This window comes from Merops nubicus, unplaced genomic scaffold, assembly GCF_000691845.1.
Source record: "Merops nubicus isolate BGI_N331 unplaced genomic scaffold, ASM69184v1 scaffold9891, whole genome shotgun sequence".
Lineage (NCBI taxonomy): Eukaryota > Metazoa > Chordata > Aves > Coraciiformes > Meropidae > Merops > Merops nubicus.
In genome coordinates, this window is record NW_008586454.1 from 3247 (window position 1) to 21778 (window position 18532).

The 18532-nt window shown below is 36.6% G+C and overlaps 1 protein-coding gene across 1 annotated transcript in view; it reads right to left on the reverse strand.

Annotated features, from left to right (window-relative positions):
- Positions 1–2237: 2237 nt before the first annotated feature.
- Positions 2238–18532, reverse strand: part of LOC103780962 (regulating synaptic membrane exocytosis protein 1-like) — a 105662-nt gene continuing 89367 nt past the window's right edge. Inside the window, exons 8-11 of the mRNA XM_008948667.1 lie at positions 9428–9495; positions 8525–8635; positions 6266–6365; positions 2238–2365 (exon numbers count right to left, since the gene is read on the reverse strand). Coding sequence (XP_008946915.1) covers positions 2238–2365; positions 6266–6365; positions 8525–8635; positions 9428–9495 — 407 coding nt within the window. The remainder of the gene's footprint in view (positions 2366–6265; positions 6366–8524; positions 8636–9427; positions 9496–18532) is intronic.

Here is an 18532-nt window from a genome sequence, read left to right on the forward strand (position 1 = left end):
CCTAAGCTATCCGAATAAAGAATGCAAAATAAAGTTTCTATTCCCCAACAGTCTGCATCTGGATGGTAATTTTAGCCTTTAACAACCACTATTACTGCATCAAGCTTTCATTTTCCATTAGAAGGTCAACATCATAACTGGAATTAGCAACAAATTTTATTTTTAAGTACTTTTAATAGTGACTGCCATTAAAAGGGCAGAATCTATTTGCAAAATACAGCTACATTTGGACAGTATAGGTAAAACCAAAAATCAAAAGCTAACGTGAAATAAATGTAACAGAAGAATGGTTTAGTCAGGAAGAAAATAGTGGGTTTTGTTTCTAAAACCAAAACCATCACATTTGAGACAGATAACTATAATGAAACCCAGCAAATTCAAAACAAAGTAATCATAGTTTACCATCTGCCTACAGGATAGGAGTATTTAGAGACTTACAGTGAGTGCATATGAAATTTGGGGAGGTGACAAACTAGAGACGGATTTAAATCCTTTTTTTTTAAACTAGTCAGGTCACTTTTTATCGTTAATCATGTCACTTTGTTCCACAACATAAATATGAATTTACAATGTATTATTTATACTAAATCCTGTAAGGCTTATCTCAAAACGGTCCCAACAGAGTTGTGTTCAGTGAAGGAGGGTAAAATATCACTAAAACAATTGTGACAAATGCAGGGCAAACCTCACTAATCTTTTCAAACAGGTTTTATGATCTTTCTAAGCCTTATTTGGGAAATCAAGACGATAAAAACTGTTATCACAAACCCCCAAATGTTGTTTTATACTAAGCAAACATTAATATTATAAGATATGAATACTAATTTCTGATTAAATGCTTTGTTTCCACTTTTTATTTTGATGACAGTATAATTTAAGGCTAAATACAGTCTTTTCAATTGAGTTTTGCATTTCCTTTCCTCAGGTCCTTAAAGGAAGCCTGTTTAAAATCCTACTAGCATTATCATAGAATGTTTGGGTTGGAAAGGACCTCCATAGGTCATGTAGTCCAACCCCCTGCTATAAGCAGGAACATCTCCAACTAGGTCCAACTCCTCAGAGCCTCATCAAGCTTGACCTTGAATGTCCCCAGGGATGGGGCTTCCACCACCTCTCCAGGCAACCTATTCCAGTGATCTATCACCCTCATACTGAAGAACTTTTTCCTGACATCTAACCTAAATCTCCCCTTTTCTAGCTTAAAGCCATTACCCTTCGTCCTGTCACTACAAACCCTTGTGAATAGTCCCTCCCCTGCTTTCTTGTAGGCCCCTTTCAGGTACTGGAAGGTAGTTATAAGGTCTCCCCAGAGCCTTCTCTTCTCCATGCTGAACAACTCCACCTCCCTCAGCCTGGCCCCACAGGAGAGGTGCTCCAGCCCTCGGATCATTTTTGTGTCTCTCCTCTGGACACACTCCAACAGGTCCACATCCACCTTGTTCTGGGGTCTCCAGAGCTGGACACAGGACTCCAGGCCAGGTCTCACCAGGGCAGAGTAGAGCGGCAGCATCACCTCTCTCCATCTGCTGGCCATGCAGCTTTTGATGCAGCCCAGGATGTAACTGGCCCTCTGGGCTGCCATTGTGCATTGGTGGCTCATGTCCAGCTTCTCATTTACTAGTACCCTCAAGTCTGTTTCCAATAGACTGCTCTTTAGCATGTCCTTTGCCAGCCTGTACTGGTAATGTTGGTTGCCCCTCCCCAGGTGCAGGACCCTGCACTTGGTCTTGTTGAACCTCATGAGGTTCATCTGAGCCCACCTCTCCAGTCTGTCCAGGTCTCTCTGGATGGCATACCATCCCTCTGGCATATCAACTGCCATTCACTTAAAATTCTGCAATGCTCAATGTTTGCTGATGCCTCCTTCTACTTACGAATACTCTGATTTAATGAAGCCAAAAGCCTGAAAAACAGATTCTTGTCATGCACAGGTCCACTTGATCCACCAATTTAACTTTGCCAATTGGGAAAAACCTTGTTAGTACTTTGACCATACAGAAAACAACACTGTATATAAGTTATTATTATATGTGTTATATATAATATATATATAAAAACTTATCACTGCAAACATCCAAGATTGCAAATAGCATTGAAGAAAATGGAATATACAGAATGTTAATACTAGAAAGTGAATACTTAATTATTAAGAGCTAAACAGCAATGAAATCAAACAGATTCTTTAAAAGTCTCACCAATAGCAGTAATAACTGTCATTAAGAAGGAAGTCTTTAACCTTACCCAATAGGCCTTGAAACAATAATTTCAACTTGAGGTTCTGATTTTGATTCTAAAATAATGTTGTAAACTTCTTCATTTGTAGCTCCAGGCAAGGGTTTACCATTCCATTCTAGAACTTCATCCCCTTGAATGTAAAGAGAAGTTTATCTCAATTCCATATTCTTTCATAAGTCAGTGCAAACATTTATGGAATGTATCTAGCCAAGCAACATTACCCAAATTCAATTAAAAACTTATGCTGAAACACACAAAAAAAGTTTTTGATACACTGTCAAGGCTCCTTTGTCAGAACACGGCCATCATTTGTACACCCAAAACATACTGAAGAAACCATTTGTGTAAACATCTTAAGTATCTCCAGAAGAATACAGGAAATGAAAGTTGTTTTTTTTTTAATTCCTTTATTCACTAGTAGTAATAAACTTTGAAAACAGGCTAATCATTAAAAATAAAAAATAGAAATACCTGCTGTTAAGCTTTTAAAAAGCATGACATTTTATTACAATTTAAATACTGTGCATTTTGATTTCTCTACAAAAGGGACAGTCGTCACTGCCTGTGTCAAGCGAACCAAAAATAATAGCAAGGAATGAGTCACTATCTCCTGGGGATGTTAGAGCAGAAAGAGAGGAAAACAATGTGAAAGTTATTTAGATAAGATTCTTTTTTCATCTTGCCATTTCTGGCATTTAAATAGTATGTATATTGTATTATCTTTTGCTCTTACTATAAAAAGGTGAAAAAACTGAAGTACAGTTTCTTTAGAAAGATAAGTATATACAATTAAACTGCAGAAACCATAAGGTAACAACTTTAGACTCTTACATCCCATCATATGCAGCAGTCAAAACTTCTCAACCACTATCTGATGCCCCAAATAACTTTTTAAATTGACAATAATTTTATGTTTATCAGTCAGGAACAACACTTCAGCTGCTGGCTATGGTCCTTTCTGAGGAGATCTAAGCCAAATTATCAAATTTGTGCTTGTTAAGAAACCAGGGAAAATGATCCTAACTGAAGTCCTAGCTACTAAAACACAGCGGCTTCAATTTCTCTTTGGATTCAGTAACTGTCAATCCTTTTTTTCTAAACAGCCTATATTTCGATATTTTAAGAAAGGACTCCACAACAGTATTAAGCTGGATTTCAAAGCATTTTATCTTTCTTTAAAATGTGAGGACTTGCTAATGACAGAAACGCTTGCTGACCTAAGTTAAATTTTCTACCGCGTTGTTTTTCTGAAAGGGTTTAAAATATTTCCTATATTTATGATGTTATCTTATGTTGGGGGAAAACAGGGATTAGGTATCACCTTCATTTAAAATTTATGCAACTCAGTGAAAACACTCAGTTTCTTCAGTGATTCTGACTATATTTTAAAGCTAACAACTGTTATAAACAAACATGTTGTTTTTCCTTAAAATAACATCTGATTTCTTTGGAGATAATTGGCTTAATTCACAAAAACACCCCAGGCATTAAAAGGAACAAGGTGTGGCCAGCTTTGCAATACTTCGAACTTAATAGCAAAAACCAACAGGGACATATGATAAAACACTAAAAACCACAATTTAAACCTAATTTACACAACAATGAATCTGCCACAGTTTGAAGACAACAAAATAGGTGCAACATGGTTAGAGAATCATGAAGAGCAAAATGAAAGGTGTCTTTGTCACTATTTTAAAGAACTGGAGCAGCTTTTCTACTTCTGAGAGTCACTAGAAAATTAAACAAGTAAAAAAAAAAAATTGCCAAGATGATTAAACATAAGATCATCATAGTCAGAATGCCAAATTAACAGAAGTGGCTCCAATTACTCCTACTGAAAAAGAGATACTGAAAAATGGAGATCTGAATGAAATGACACTTCTAGTTCTAACAAGATCACCCCCATCCATCTTTCACTCAGCTTGTCTATTTCTTGAACTCTTTGATGAGCCAAGCCCTTTTACATCATCTCTTCTGTCTAAAACACTGTTTATAAGGCCTACATTCTGCTTTCTGTTCTCATTAACAGGCATGGAAACAGGGAAATACCATCCAGATACCGAAAACTTAGAGATACGCAAAACCAAACAGGACACGATCCTGTGCAACATGCTGTAGCTGACCCTCCTTAAGCACTGAGACTGGCCTAGAAATCTCAACAGGTCCATAAAAACCTCACACATTCTACGGTTCTGTGATACACTGCTACAAATTCAGGTGAGGTGAACTCCCTGGTCTTAAGTCCCACCACATTAGCCCAGAGTTGACAGTCAGTCAGTCAAGGAGACCTTACACTGTAGGTGTTTAGGATTGCCAAGACAATTGCACAAAGCTGGCTGGCAGAACCTACAGGACATCTGTACTCTTATGGAGCCACTTCTGCTATGGAGGCATACATTCCAGGATATCTGAGATGCCTCTAGAAAGGAACATTAATGCATCTTGCATTCTAGCCCAACTTACTGATGCATGCTCAGAGACGGAAAGTTTTCAGACTCGTGCTGTAAATCTCTGAATCTTTTAATAGTGATTTCTAAAATGGTAATTCAGATTGGAGACACCTCTAGGGGTCGGCTTGTTCCAACCCCTGCTCAAAGGAGGGCCAACATCAAAAGACTGACCAGGTTGCTCAGGGATCTGCCCAGATGAGACAGGGGTATCTCAGAGGAAATGCATGCAACATCTCCTCTGGGCTAATACCGCCCTGTGTATGATTGGCACTTGCTGCAAGGGCACTCTGCTGACTCATGTTCAACGTAGTGTCCTCCAGCACCTCCAGGCACACTTCTGCCAAGCAGCTCTCAAGCTGATTGTCTCCTGGTGTTTACTGTTGCACTGGGTTGTTCTGTTCCTGATGGAAAACTTCAGATTTGCCTTTGTTACAATTTATGAGTTTTGTGCAATTTCTCAAAGATTTATCGACTAGCCAAACTTTGAAGGTTTTTCATAAAGACCAAAAAGCATGTTTTGCTAACAACAAGGATTCATTCATGCCTCTTTTGTGTGTTTTGTCCCATATCATACGATGAATAGACTTCAATTTGTTGAAAGCATCTACAAAACATTATTTTTCTGAGAAACTATTTTGGCTATAAAAATATTTTTAGAAATTAAAAATAGCTTTGATTTATAAAACAACATAGACCAGATATTAGAAATGTAATATTTCAGCTCAAATAGTTCAAAATTAGTAGAGAGAAAGTTACTTTCTGTAATTGTAATCTGCAGTTAAAAAATCTATAAAAAAACTACCATAGTTGGTGCTCTCAATCTCACATATATTACTTAGTAAAAAAAAAAAATTACTAGGGACTCATCTTTTCTACTTCTTTATAACTACTTGCTCCATACAATTATCTTAAATGCATTCAAGTTGTCATTAGAGCTTTGGAATTCCTAAGAAAGCATTGTATAGACTTTGGTTTGCTAAGACAACACTTGGAAAGTAGTTGCTTAAAGCCATGGTACAATATAAACCACTAAGATGTAACTTTGAAACTCAACTGCACAGTTCTCACTTCATTTAGAAGCTTGGAAACTGCCAACAGCACAGCCACCTACATACAACTTCTATGGGTTGTTTTCCATTTTTGTTTGTAACATTCCCCACAAAAGAAATAATAAAGTCCATTGTGTACACAGTGCAGCGTCCTTCACATGACACCATAAGACAAGTAAATATACCAAGTTTTACTTGCCATCATGAAACAGTTTTAAAATATGTTTGCATTGCTTCTATAGTGTCTAACAAGCAGCTCCAGAGTTAGGAAGCAAAAGTTTACCAGTGATACTCAGTCCTGACAACAGCCCTCATCAGGAGTGTCTTGTATTTCACTCATATATCCAAGCAATTGGAGTTAATAGTAAATTAGAAATGTAGGGAACTGTGGCATTACATAATAACATTATAGTATTGTACTTAAAAAAAAAATAGCACATCACATGACCAATGTCAACATAAATTAACAGGTGCATTACAAAACCTCATAATTAAAAGACAGTAACTTTTATATGCAACTGATTCATTTACCTGCTCTGAGATGCCCCACCACATCAGCCAAGCTACCTTTCTTCACTTTGGTAATGAAGGCACCGAGTCTTCCTAATTCTGTCATTTTTCCCCCAACAACCTGGTTAATCATAAATTTGTGAATTTCCAAGCCACAAAACAGACATCATATCAAGCATAAATATATAGACAGATCAGTTTTCACATTACTCTCAAACCCAAAATACGTATAACCAAAACCATTGTCAATTTGGGCATTGCAGGGGCTTAAGGACAAAGTTAAATATACAAAAAGGCCAGATCTACTTGCAAAGAAGTAAAGCTGACGCAGAATTCATAAAATTTATATTCCTTTTAATATGCTTGACTCATCAATCTTGCGCAGTTTGCCAAGCATCTAAATTTGTTGCAGGAAGAACGTCTTCATAAATAACCAAGAAAATGGAACTTTTGCAAATAGATGTCTGTCATGTGCTTAAGTTTAAACTGCAAGTGCACATCAAATCAAGCATACGAAAATCCCAAAATGCAATTGGTACTTTTTTTTAAAAAAGCAATTAAAAACTTAGCAAACACACTACTATGAAACATGGGCAAACCGTTCATAAGAACGTCACTACTGCAAAACCTCAGGCTGCCTTATCCAAGCACATGACAGCATGAAACAGCAACTTCTGGCTTTTGTTAAAGAGAAATTAAGAGTAATTTTTGAAGATAACTGCATGATACAGAGATCAGAAAAATCAGAAAAAAAGTGCCATCAAGAGATTAAATTTTTAATAAAATATATACCAAGAAAATGTAGTCCTGCTGACTTACTATTCTCTTTAGCTATCTTATTGTCTCCAGTCAGTCTTTTTTGTCAGGAATATCCTGGGAGGAGTTTTACAATAAAACAGTGGAATGACAGTTCATTAGGTATCATTTCCCCATGCTGCAATCACAGTAACTAGTAGGATTTTTAATACAGATATATATTTCCAAGAAAATCTAGAAGGCTACCTGCCAACAAGTTAACCACAAGATAATGTGTTAAACTTATCAGTGGGGGCCTTAGTTCATATCATACGGAACTGAAACTGGAAAAATTGAAGAGATGCTCTCCAATGTATATTTCCTTCTATAACCAACCTTTTTGTCTCACATATTGAAAAAAAAAAATGCTTGCAGACAGCAAAAATCAACCTTGTGCTGCAGACTGCTAGACATTTACTAGTGTGAAGCTGTTCTCATCTTCTGTTTCCACACCACAGTATCTCACTTTAGGGTGGATAAACGGCTCTTACCTAGGACATGCCATTACCAAGTTCACAAGGTTCTTTCCTGATTTAATTCCCACCATGACAATCAGAACCCACATCTCAATCGCATGCGAGGGACCAAACTATCAGACAACTATATGCAAGGAGTAGTTCAGTGTCAGTGCCCTTTGAAGTAGACTCAGCCCTAAGTGGATGGGAATATTTCATATTTTGCATTGTTTCTGCTCAGTGGGGCGGGGAAGACACCTGAATTAAATTCTCTCAGTCATCTCTGGACCTAAATATAGTTAAAATGATATACACATGGAGAGAGAAACGTTTGAATTGACACACAGTACTCCCCAACAGTTTCAGAAGCAGCACATTTTCTCTTTTAAGTGTTCTAGCAATTTAGGGACATGAACCTAAAAGTCCACTACAAATGATTAATTTAGTGAATTAAATCAAAAGGATAGTGTTGAATGTCAATGTGTTAATTTTGGGACACTGGATTAGCTGGAATTACATTTAATAAAATCTCTACTATGCTTTAAAAGTTTTTTTTCCTAATTTTTATGTAAATGTTTAGTTCCATTCTACAAAATTTCTGCTTCTGAATGGTTGTGTAGATTTTAAACACTGACCTTGTAAACATTTGCATCTGGATGACATTTATGCACATAGATTATGAGATGTGTTATTTCAATGAAACGCAAACAGTAGAGCTAGGAAAGGGAGAACTCCATTAGTGCATTACAATGTGGAGTGTGTGTCTTGCAGACAGGAAGCTGAATGAACGTACACTTTTTAATCAAAATCGTTCAGCTCCTTTGCCATGGATGAGTGTAAGACTGCACAGAGGATTAAATACATTTACATTCATAATTTACCTGTATAACATTGAAAGCTTGCTAAAAGTGAGGAATATATTTGTGTCAAATGACCATATAATTGGAGTCTCCTCTGATTTCATGTGCTCCATCTCTAGGTCTGCCAGTGGAAACTTCTTTCATTTACCAGATAAACACATAATACTTACTTTCAGCCCCAGTAGTGCACCTGATTCTTTTGGCATGGTTGTTCTCTTGTTAAGAATAACACGCCCAATTAAGCGATCTCCTTCTTTAGAAGGCTGCCACGTTACGGGATGCTGTCACAAAACCAAGCAGTGCAATTAAAGAAGTGCAACCATCTTCCTGTGTTTCAATCCACATTTATAAACCAATAAAATTTCTGGATCATTACATCACAGTAGGCACGAACATCCTCCAGATGTGTTACTTACTGCACCCAAACTTTTTATTATTACATCTGTTGGACTATGGTTTCTGTTACTGGAGTGTTCTGGACTGCTGGCTTCATTAATTATTTATTTATTAAACATTTAAGTTATATAAGAATTATAATACAATTCAAAATTCAATACAATTAATCATTTAAAATATACCTTAGGTAATGAAATTAAACATTTAAATTCCATTACTCTGAAAAGTGTATTGATAAATTCTGCTCTTTAGAATAATATACATGTTATGCAGCTGTATCACATGAGTTCACTTTATAATAAAAATCAAAATGATCCTCTCCTACACCAAGCCAACAGAAAAAGTCACTAATGTCCCAGAGCAGTATGACACTCACACTTGATTTTATGGTGTAAAATCTATGGTGAAAAAATGAACCTATGGTGTAAAATTTATGGTGACATCTAGTATGTCTATAAAAGAATTAAAATGAAAATTCAGACAATTTTAATAGTATTCATTTTGATGAAAATTTCTCTCTCATATCAATTTCCATGAACAACTAAACCATGAATTATATGAAACTAAAATTCCATATAATTCATATATGTTTTTATAACAAAATATCTATGCTGAACTGAAATAGTAAGCAAACATTTTAATTCATATTTATTAACCTCTTTTTTCATATTTCTTACCGAACTAATGGGGGATGTCTCCCTGCTGTGCCACGTGGCAGGATCCAGCCAGTAATAATCCAAGTCACCTGGAGGAACATGAGTAGAAAGAAATGTGTAATCTCTCAGACAGAGAAAGATGTATGAATGATTACTTCTGTACACAGGAATTTTAATTTGCAATAGTTTGATGAAGCAAGTACAAGACCTCTATTATAACTCGACTTATATCAATTTGAAAACAATACATCCTAATAATATAAACCCCAAACCATATAATGCATTTATTTGGTTTATAAACTGCAAACTGCACCTCACAAACTGCACCTCAGAATTGTTTGTGCACTCCAGCTGTTTTTAACTTTGCCCAATCATCTTCCAAGAATGGACCCCAATCCATGGCATTCACTGCCCTCCTCATCCTTCTCCTCCCATCTCCATAACAAACACCCAGGACTACAGCTAATGAGGACATGAGAGAATACCCACAAAATAGGCACTTAGCTATATTAAGGACTGAGCAGTCAATCACACTCAAGAATCTGTGAAGTAGCTGATCAAGACTGCGACAACAGGTACTGTACAGATGGAGATAGGCAGGAGCTGGTAATGGGTAGGTAATAGAGAACCAGGGAAAAGAGCCACACAAATAAAGCAAATAGTACCAACTGCAGATATGAGGCTGCAGTCTTTCATTCCGCTTGGGACAAACTTATCTACTACATACATCATGAATAAACCCATGAATTACAGTGGTTTGGAAGCCATGAGCCCATCAGGCTAAGGAGGGGAACTGTGGGCAGGGTGTGGGGGAAAAGGCAGCAGAGCATAACACCACAGACAGTACATACAATTAATGGAAAGCTAAGGAAAGGACAGTTTGACTTAATATATTACAGCTATAGAAAGCTGAGTTGGTAGCAAAAACCTACAAACTTCACTAGCACTTGTTTGTGATAGCAGACTGATGTAATTGTGCACTCCGAGGACAAAAAGGACAAGGCAAGAACTGCAAGATTAAGAATATTGGACAGTGCAATTCAGAGTACAATTTTCTTTACAAAGAGGGAGGGTGCAGGTGATATTGGGAAGGTCATAAGAGAATGATGCAGACTAGAACAGATCCAACAGAAGGATAAGTGTGAGACTGACAGCAGGAACAAGTCTGAAGGATTTCCATGCTAACACTAGTTTTAAAGAGAATATGTCTGTGAGCTCTGAACTGTGGTATTATTTCACCCCTTTGGGCATTGCCACAGTGTATTAACAAAAGTGTCATTAGAAATGAGAACAACTACTCTTTCAAATGCTCTCTCTGCTATAACAGTAGTATATAAAAGCTTGGTCTGAAACAACCAAGAAATATTTTTAAATTTGATCTGAGAAAAAGTAGGTGATTCTGCCATTTAGCTTACTATGCCTTTAAACATGCACACTATCAACCAACCCAAAATCTAAACTACCACTTTTACAGTTAGTTTTAGACCTTTAAAGAAATACAGTCACCTCTCACTGAGGTTTATATCCAGATTTGCACATCAGGCATTTTCCACTCTCAGTTTGGCAGAGACCCTTGGTCATTTGAAATATGTTAGTGCAATGGTTTGATAATACTGCTTTTAGAATTCATGAGTGCACATTTTTTTCCAAGTCTTTAAATTACTATGTCCCAGAGTTATTTTTCATTACAAAACAACTCTTGACATGTTTTCCCAATAACACTCCTACCAACTCTTTACTGCCCATTTAAAAGACACCGGGTAAAAATCCTACTTTATCATTAAAATCAGATAGATACTGTCAATACCCTCTGCACTCATGGTACACTCTATGTCTTCAGAAAACTTATTTTATTCATTATGTACACTTTAGGCAATACATCTTCACTATCTTGCTATATAAAAGACATCTCTGTAGTAATGCTATTAGATGACTGCTCTTACTGGCACACAGGCACCCAATAGAAACCCAAACAAAGCATGATTCTAGCAAGAAAAAAAATAATACATTTACATAAGGAGTTTGTTACTTTTGACTAGTTTTCTACAAATATTTAGATACTGATTACGAAATACAAGTTGTGTCACTCTTCATTATCCACAAAAACTTTAGTACTTTACCATCTACATGATTATATGCACAAGGCTTTTTTTAAAACAGCTTATTGTTACCAAATGCATAACCACACAAGGCAGTTTGTGGTTGCATTAGCTACTGCAGTTCTGCAATTTTGGAGAGCTTAACTTCACATTAAAAACCTTTCAGTTTTATTTTTAGCATCATTCCTTGCACCTTTATATACGTCAGAATTGCAGCAAGAACAACAAATCAATGAACCACACTGCCATACCAAGTGCTGGAAGTAAGCTGGGAGCTGTGGGACAGATCTCTCCCATTTACAGTAATGGACTCAATAGTAACACCAAAAAGCAACTCTTTCATGTGTGAGCTGGCCTGTCACTGGCAAAACACGACACTTTGCCTCCATGTTTCACAGTTATGCTCTTCCTCTTCCTTTTGGCATATTGATATAAGGGAACTAAAGTAAAGTAGAAAATTTATAAAACTAACCATTTATATACGTAAAATAGAAAACTTGTAAAACTAAACATAACAGAAAGCTGAGAAGTTAATTGCCTACAAAAAAAAAGAGAAGTTAATTGCCTTGCTGATCCCTGCAAAGTGATTAAGAAAAACAGATGCTCCTTTGATCTACCACCCAGAACAGCCCTTATCCAGGGAAGTGGCCATAAAAGCTAAGATTCCCAAACTTTCTGCATCTCTCAGCAAAACAGAGAGAAAGGAACCATTGAGACTCAAGGTAACATCTATTACAAAACTATCAGAAGAAAAATCACAACTAATGAGAGAAAGCAGACACATCAAGGAAGAAAATCACAGCTAATGAGAGAAAGTGGATACACCAAGGACAAGAGCTGACCAGAACTGGCCCAAAACCTGTCAGTTTGCCAAATTACCTCATTCCAGACGAGGGGTGAAACGTACATTGCAAGGAAGACATACGGCCTTCCTCCAAGGGACCCTTGCCCACTTTTCCAAGACCCCGGCCCACAATTACCAGGAGGATCTGCACAAGCGCAAGGAGCTGATAGACTAATTATAATATGAAGCGGGAATAGGCGGGGTTAGGTAATGAATATGTATAGGCGTCAATTAAATATGTAGTGTTTTACTGTATAAATATAAGATGATTTACTAATTCGGGGTGCACGCTTGTGGTGGAGCGATCCCCCGTGCATCTGCGTGCAATAAACATACCTACTTTATAACTTTCAGGTTATAGAGTCTGTTTCCGTACGTCAATATCATGATCACTTGATTCATGGATTTATCATCCTTCTCCACCAAGTTCCTGCTGTAGCAAGACCCTCTCACATGTCTTCTGTCTTAAGCTAATTTTCCCATCTTCACCAACTACCTACCCTTTGCTGCCTGCCTTTCCTGTCCATTTTGTTCTCACTGTCCATCTTCTGTCTCCTGCTTCTGGCTTTGGTGTCTTTTCTTTAGGTTGCGTATTTTAATCCATCCTTCCCCTCACGCTCCTTTTTACTAAGCTACATCTGCACCACCCCCTCCCTCCCCACACCCAAACCTTCAGCTTTCTGCCCCACGCTTTGGTAAGTTCCAAGCCATCTAATTACATCCACCATAGCCAGCCACAGTACTTTCACCCTCTGACTGCAGAAGGTGCAATCAGGAATTGCACTGCAAGTGCAGCTCTTCTGAGCTGGAGCATGAATGGTAGGCTAAGAAAGCATAAAGGTAGCTACCAAATCAAAATTTTTGACTAGAAGTGCCAGGTCTACAATTTGGTGAATATTTTAAAAGCTGTAAAAATGCATGAATCAGGGAGAAAAAAGTCCATATTCTTGAAAAATTACTTGATTTTAAAATTCCCATTAAAATTTAGAACAAAATAGACCACTGACACGCAAACTTTTGGCTGAATCAACAACTGTAAAAAGACTCCACAATGGTAAAAGTCAGTTAATCTGCATTCATCAACACTCACAGAATTAAAACATAATTAAAACAGAAGAACAAATTCCCAAATAAGCTTTAAAAATATTTTAAAGACACTAGGATCTTGACATCTGAGCTCAAGAGTTCAGTACTGCTACAGCTATACCTCTAAAAATACTTTCTCTTTGATCATCCTATGTCTTTGCTACTTCTTTACTTAAAGACTATTTATGTCATTCTTGCACTACCATACTCCAGAACTGACTATTTGTTTAATCACACAAAATACTTTCACTGAGCTAATATTACAGAGAAACAGGAATAAGTAAAAACATGACAAAACTTACAATCCAAGAGCATAGTTTCAGAATTTCAGATTTTCTCAAAAAAAACCCCACCAAAACTCAAACACAGTACTCTCTACACTGGCAAATGTCCCTAAAAGTAACAAAATAAGTCAAATTTAAGACATTATAGAGAAGTAAAAACTTTTCTAAGGAGTAAATAATTGTTTTACAGGCATAAACTGCTTCTAAACATTTTCTAAACAATGCTTTAAATTTAAAACATGAAAACCTTAAAAATAATAAGTCCCTATGAAAACAGACATATACTGTACCATTATTTTGTATATTATTGATATATTTCTAAAGCACAAAAAAATGTATCTAAACTTAAAAGTATAATATTCAAAATGCATTTCTAGTTATAATGCATGATTTACTTAAGACCAATGGAGTGAAATAAGTATATAAGAGTTTTTTTCCTGATTGAATAATTCAGAAGTTGTATCCTGCTAGCAATTAAATATTTTTACTATTAACACACTGTTGCTCTATTACTTTGCTGTTGGACACAAACAGATATCATCAAAAATCTACTTTACAAGACAGAAATGTGTTGAGTCGTCTTCTAAGAGAATTCTTTTGCAGTCTTCGATCAAATTTCAAGACAGAGAATAAAACTCCTAACTCATTGCTGTTGTTTTTACATCCACAACATGTGTCCCTTCAAAATAACGGGAAAGCAAAATTCACACCACCAGAAAAATGTTTTCTCTAGAATACTTCATCTTCAGTGGCACTGCCCATACCAAAAGCTGCTGCTGGGATACTGTGATTTCTAGTGAGATCCTGCAAAGCTGAGACGTGCTGGAAATTACAGCCTAGTCTCTCTTGCTGAGCCAAAAGAAGCACAAACTACGAGGAAGTTCACTATCGTGTATAGTCAGTTTTGCATTTCCAAAGAGTCTTGAATATCAGAGATAAAATGCCCCAAGACGTTTACCCAAATCCATCCAGACTGAATTCACAGACTCGTGATATTCAGCAAAGAACGTGCTTCTGGTGTTTTGCCCAAATCCAGATGCACTAGATTTGCAGCAGTTACTTCAGACAAGAAGCAGACAGTCTAATGATAAGAGCCAGCCAGCCAATGTTAGGCATTTAATTGAGTCTAACATAGAACTGTGTAATTAATTAACAGCTACATCAAGTAACTAGGAAACTTATACAATTATTTTCAGAGGCTGCACCTAAAATTAGGAAGCAAACTGGCTTCCTAGACAGATGAGATCTCTGTAATTAACACATGCAACAGCCATTTATGTATTCACCTTTATTTATTTTTAGAGTCAAATATAGCCTGCATTAGACAACAAAGCTTATCAAAGACCTGGAACATCCTCTGTTACATCTTCCACAGTTCCCATGGAACTGGATCAGTATCTCCCAGAAATGTGATCAATTGTTTCCCAAGGTAAAAATCAATAGAAGCCACATTTCAGAAACAGAAAGTTAAACAAACGTAAAGAAACTCCATGTATCAAATTGATTGCCTGCCTCCTTCGCGGCCTGAGTTCTCCTGAGTTAGAAGACTACGACGCATGCTATAAGCAAATGTCTTCAGCACACTGTTACTGCCATCAAAAACATCTGGCTACTGTTACAGATGTGATAGGTCATTTTGTTAATCAAGAAAGTACTTCCAAGCCCAAGAAAAAAAAAAATAGTAACAATTTTATCATGTCAAAAAAATAATTCAGTGTATAAACAATGCATACTTATATCATTCTAGTCAAGCTGCCAAGCACATAAAGAGAAAACACACGTACCCTGGCTTGACAGACAGTCCCTGCGTCTGAGTGCCAAGCAGGGAATTCAAAAGCTACCTACTGTCTATTTATACAGAAAGCTTCACAAAAATGCTCATTATCTCCTTACTCTCCCATCAACCCACTTCAGATGCCAACAGTTAGAAAATTAAATCCTTGCAGAGTGAGGCCTGTGTTTTACCATTCAACGCAGCTCCAGGACAGGCTGGCTCATGCGCCGTGTGGGAAGAATGTACCAGGAGACTGTGAAGATTAGGTTTTTGTTTGTACAGAAAATATATAACTGCCTTGGATTTGAGTTCCCTGTTGGCACATGTCCTAAGCACTGAATGCTAACATACTGTAAGATTCCAAAGTTCAGACGTATATAAAAATCGTCATTTGTATGGGAGTACTAGTCTTCAATACTCATAATTTGGGGCCACACATGCCTGTGACCCCTACAGCCCCCAAAGCTAAAGCCAGCCTCTCAAATCCTTCTCTCAATTCAATATTTATGTAGCTATTTTAACACAATGATGAGATACAAAATTGCTTTTCTGTCTTAATTAAATTTCTGAGTAACAGGAAATCATTGAAAAGATTCTATGGAGCTTGACCAGGCACTAGGCTTTCAGATTCTACGTAACTGACAACCTGGGTTTATCCAGCACACACTGAAAAGAAATGTTTATTCCTTACTTCTGTGTTTTGAAGATAAGGACTTTTTGTACTCTCTCATACAAAATGAACACCTCGGCAGTTGATTTTGAAACAAACCCCCTTCCCTTACAAATCTTTTTTAAAGTGGTAGTTACATTGTGAGCACAGCACAGGTTACAATGCTAATTGGTATTTGGAAACAAGAAGTGCAGAAATAATTACGCAAGGAAGTAGTGAGCTCATTAAATACTATTTTGATTGTTAAGGAGTCAAATACTGAACTAAATCTCATTAAAAGGAAAATCTATTTGACTTTTCCCTTAGTTGCTCTTGAAAAGTTTTTTTACAAGAGTTTGCAAATTCACAGTTACTTTGGTTGGGTAAAGGATTGAACTTTCAGTGGCCGATTACTAAATTATCTGGGTTCAAGGTGAATTTTCTGTGGATTGTTTGAAATAAGATGAATTTCTTATCCAGATGTTTATTTAGCAAAGATTTATTTTATAGATGGTGATATTTTTTTAATTAGGAGTAATTTTACACATACATTCTTTTATAAGTATTGCACTCTTCAAAAGGTAAACTTGCAAAAGACCTTTCAAAACAAGAACAACTGGACCTATTCTATGTTTCACAAAGTGGACTTTCTAACTGAATTATCTCAGTGTTGTTAGAAGGCTTTATAAATTACTGAAAGCAAAGATTGCTAATCTTGCCGATGCAAGCTTGAAGCCAAAAATCACAACCTATTCAGTCGAGCAACAAACCTGAGGAGTTGTGAATGTTTCTAAAAATTTCAATAAGGACACAAGGAACATAACAAGGAAGCCATTCTAAGTTTCCTGGTCTGCCCATGAGACTCCTTGAGCCAACATTATTTCGCTTTTTCACTCAAACACTTAGTGTGTGGAGTTCATCTACCCTTTCCAGTCAGATGCTTATTTTTTTCTCAGAGACTGTCTAAAATGTTATCCTGAGGATGTGTAAGTCTTATCATAAGCATGTGAGTACAAGAATATATATGATTCACAAAGGTATGGCCCTCAGAAGCATGTTCTGTAAGGTCTTCAGAAAGAGCCTGAGTGCTAAAGAACCTGGACAAAGTTCAAAACGTAAAATACTAAGCAAGATGCACAAAATTCCATTAATCTGGAAAGTTCCTTTAAAAGCTTTCTTAAAAATGTTTTCATGAGAGTATCAGAAAAAGTGGTTAGCACTACCACGAGCTTCAGATAAGCAGACATTTTAATTGATTTTTGAAACTGTGGAATCTGAAGATTTAAGAAAAATTGTCGTCGTTTCAGGCATAGCTCTGAGTGCCGATTTTGCTACTTTGATTTCTCTCTTGAGTGGAAGCTAATCTTGTAGATGAATGGATGGAGATCTCCTTTATGAGATTTAGAGCTCCTTTGAATGAACATATTATTGCTCTTTAATTCTAAGTCAATATTGACACTAACTTGTGTTAACAGCTTGAGCTCCTGTTTCATATAATTAACACTATTTTAGCTTTTGCATGATCCCTTGATAATATTTTTGTTCAGCATATGATCAAATTTGCAAGTTGTATAGTAAGTTATCTCAAAAAGTCACATGGGCTCATAATTTTGGATACAAGAATACATAGCAACCCTGTACACTGAAAGCCTGACCAGCTCTTAATAACTTTTCTCCTGTTCTGAAGGAATTCCTAGAACTTCAAGTATGTCATGTTGTTCTTCAGCCTAACACAATCTTTCTTTCCTGTAGGTTTTTTTCTTTTTTTTAGTTTGTCTCATTGGTCTGATTGCCTTTTAAGGAAAGGTGGGAGAAGGTATTTTTAAAAGCCCATATAGATGAAATAGTTTCCAGCTGTTTTGTGTGTCAAGTCTTTTTTGTGGCTTTTCCTTTGTTTGGTTGGGGGATTTTTGTTGTTGGTGGTTTTTTGTTTGTTTTTTTTTTTTTTTTTGGGGGGGGGGGGGTTGTTTTGTTTTTTTCCTGTGGACATTGAAAACCAATTGAGTAGGTGTTAATTCCAAAAGACGATAATATTTTCATTTTGGTGTCTTTTGGTATTTTTCCTCTGACAATTTTAAAAAAAAATCTGAATAGTTTTAATCTTAATATTTGTTAAAGACTTAGTTATGAACAAATTATAGGTCAAAAATCAAAGCTGAAAATAAATTCTCCTCAAACATCAGGGTGCTTCTACACTGCAGTACATAGGAATTTTAACAGAGATAAGCAAACCAGAAAAAAGTGTAAAGCTGCGAAACAGCAGCTTGTGCCTTAGAAGTCTCATGGATGCAATGCCCAGTGAGGGATCAGTGCCCTGATAGCACCCTCTGCAAACAAGGTGACCAAAACAGCCTATGTCCAGAGAGCCTTATTTGAATATATATATATTT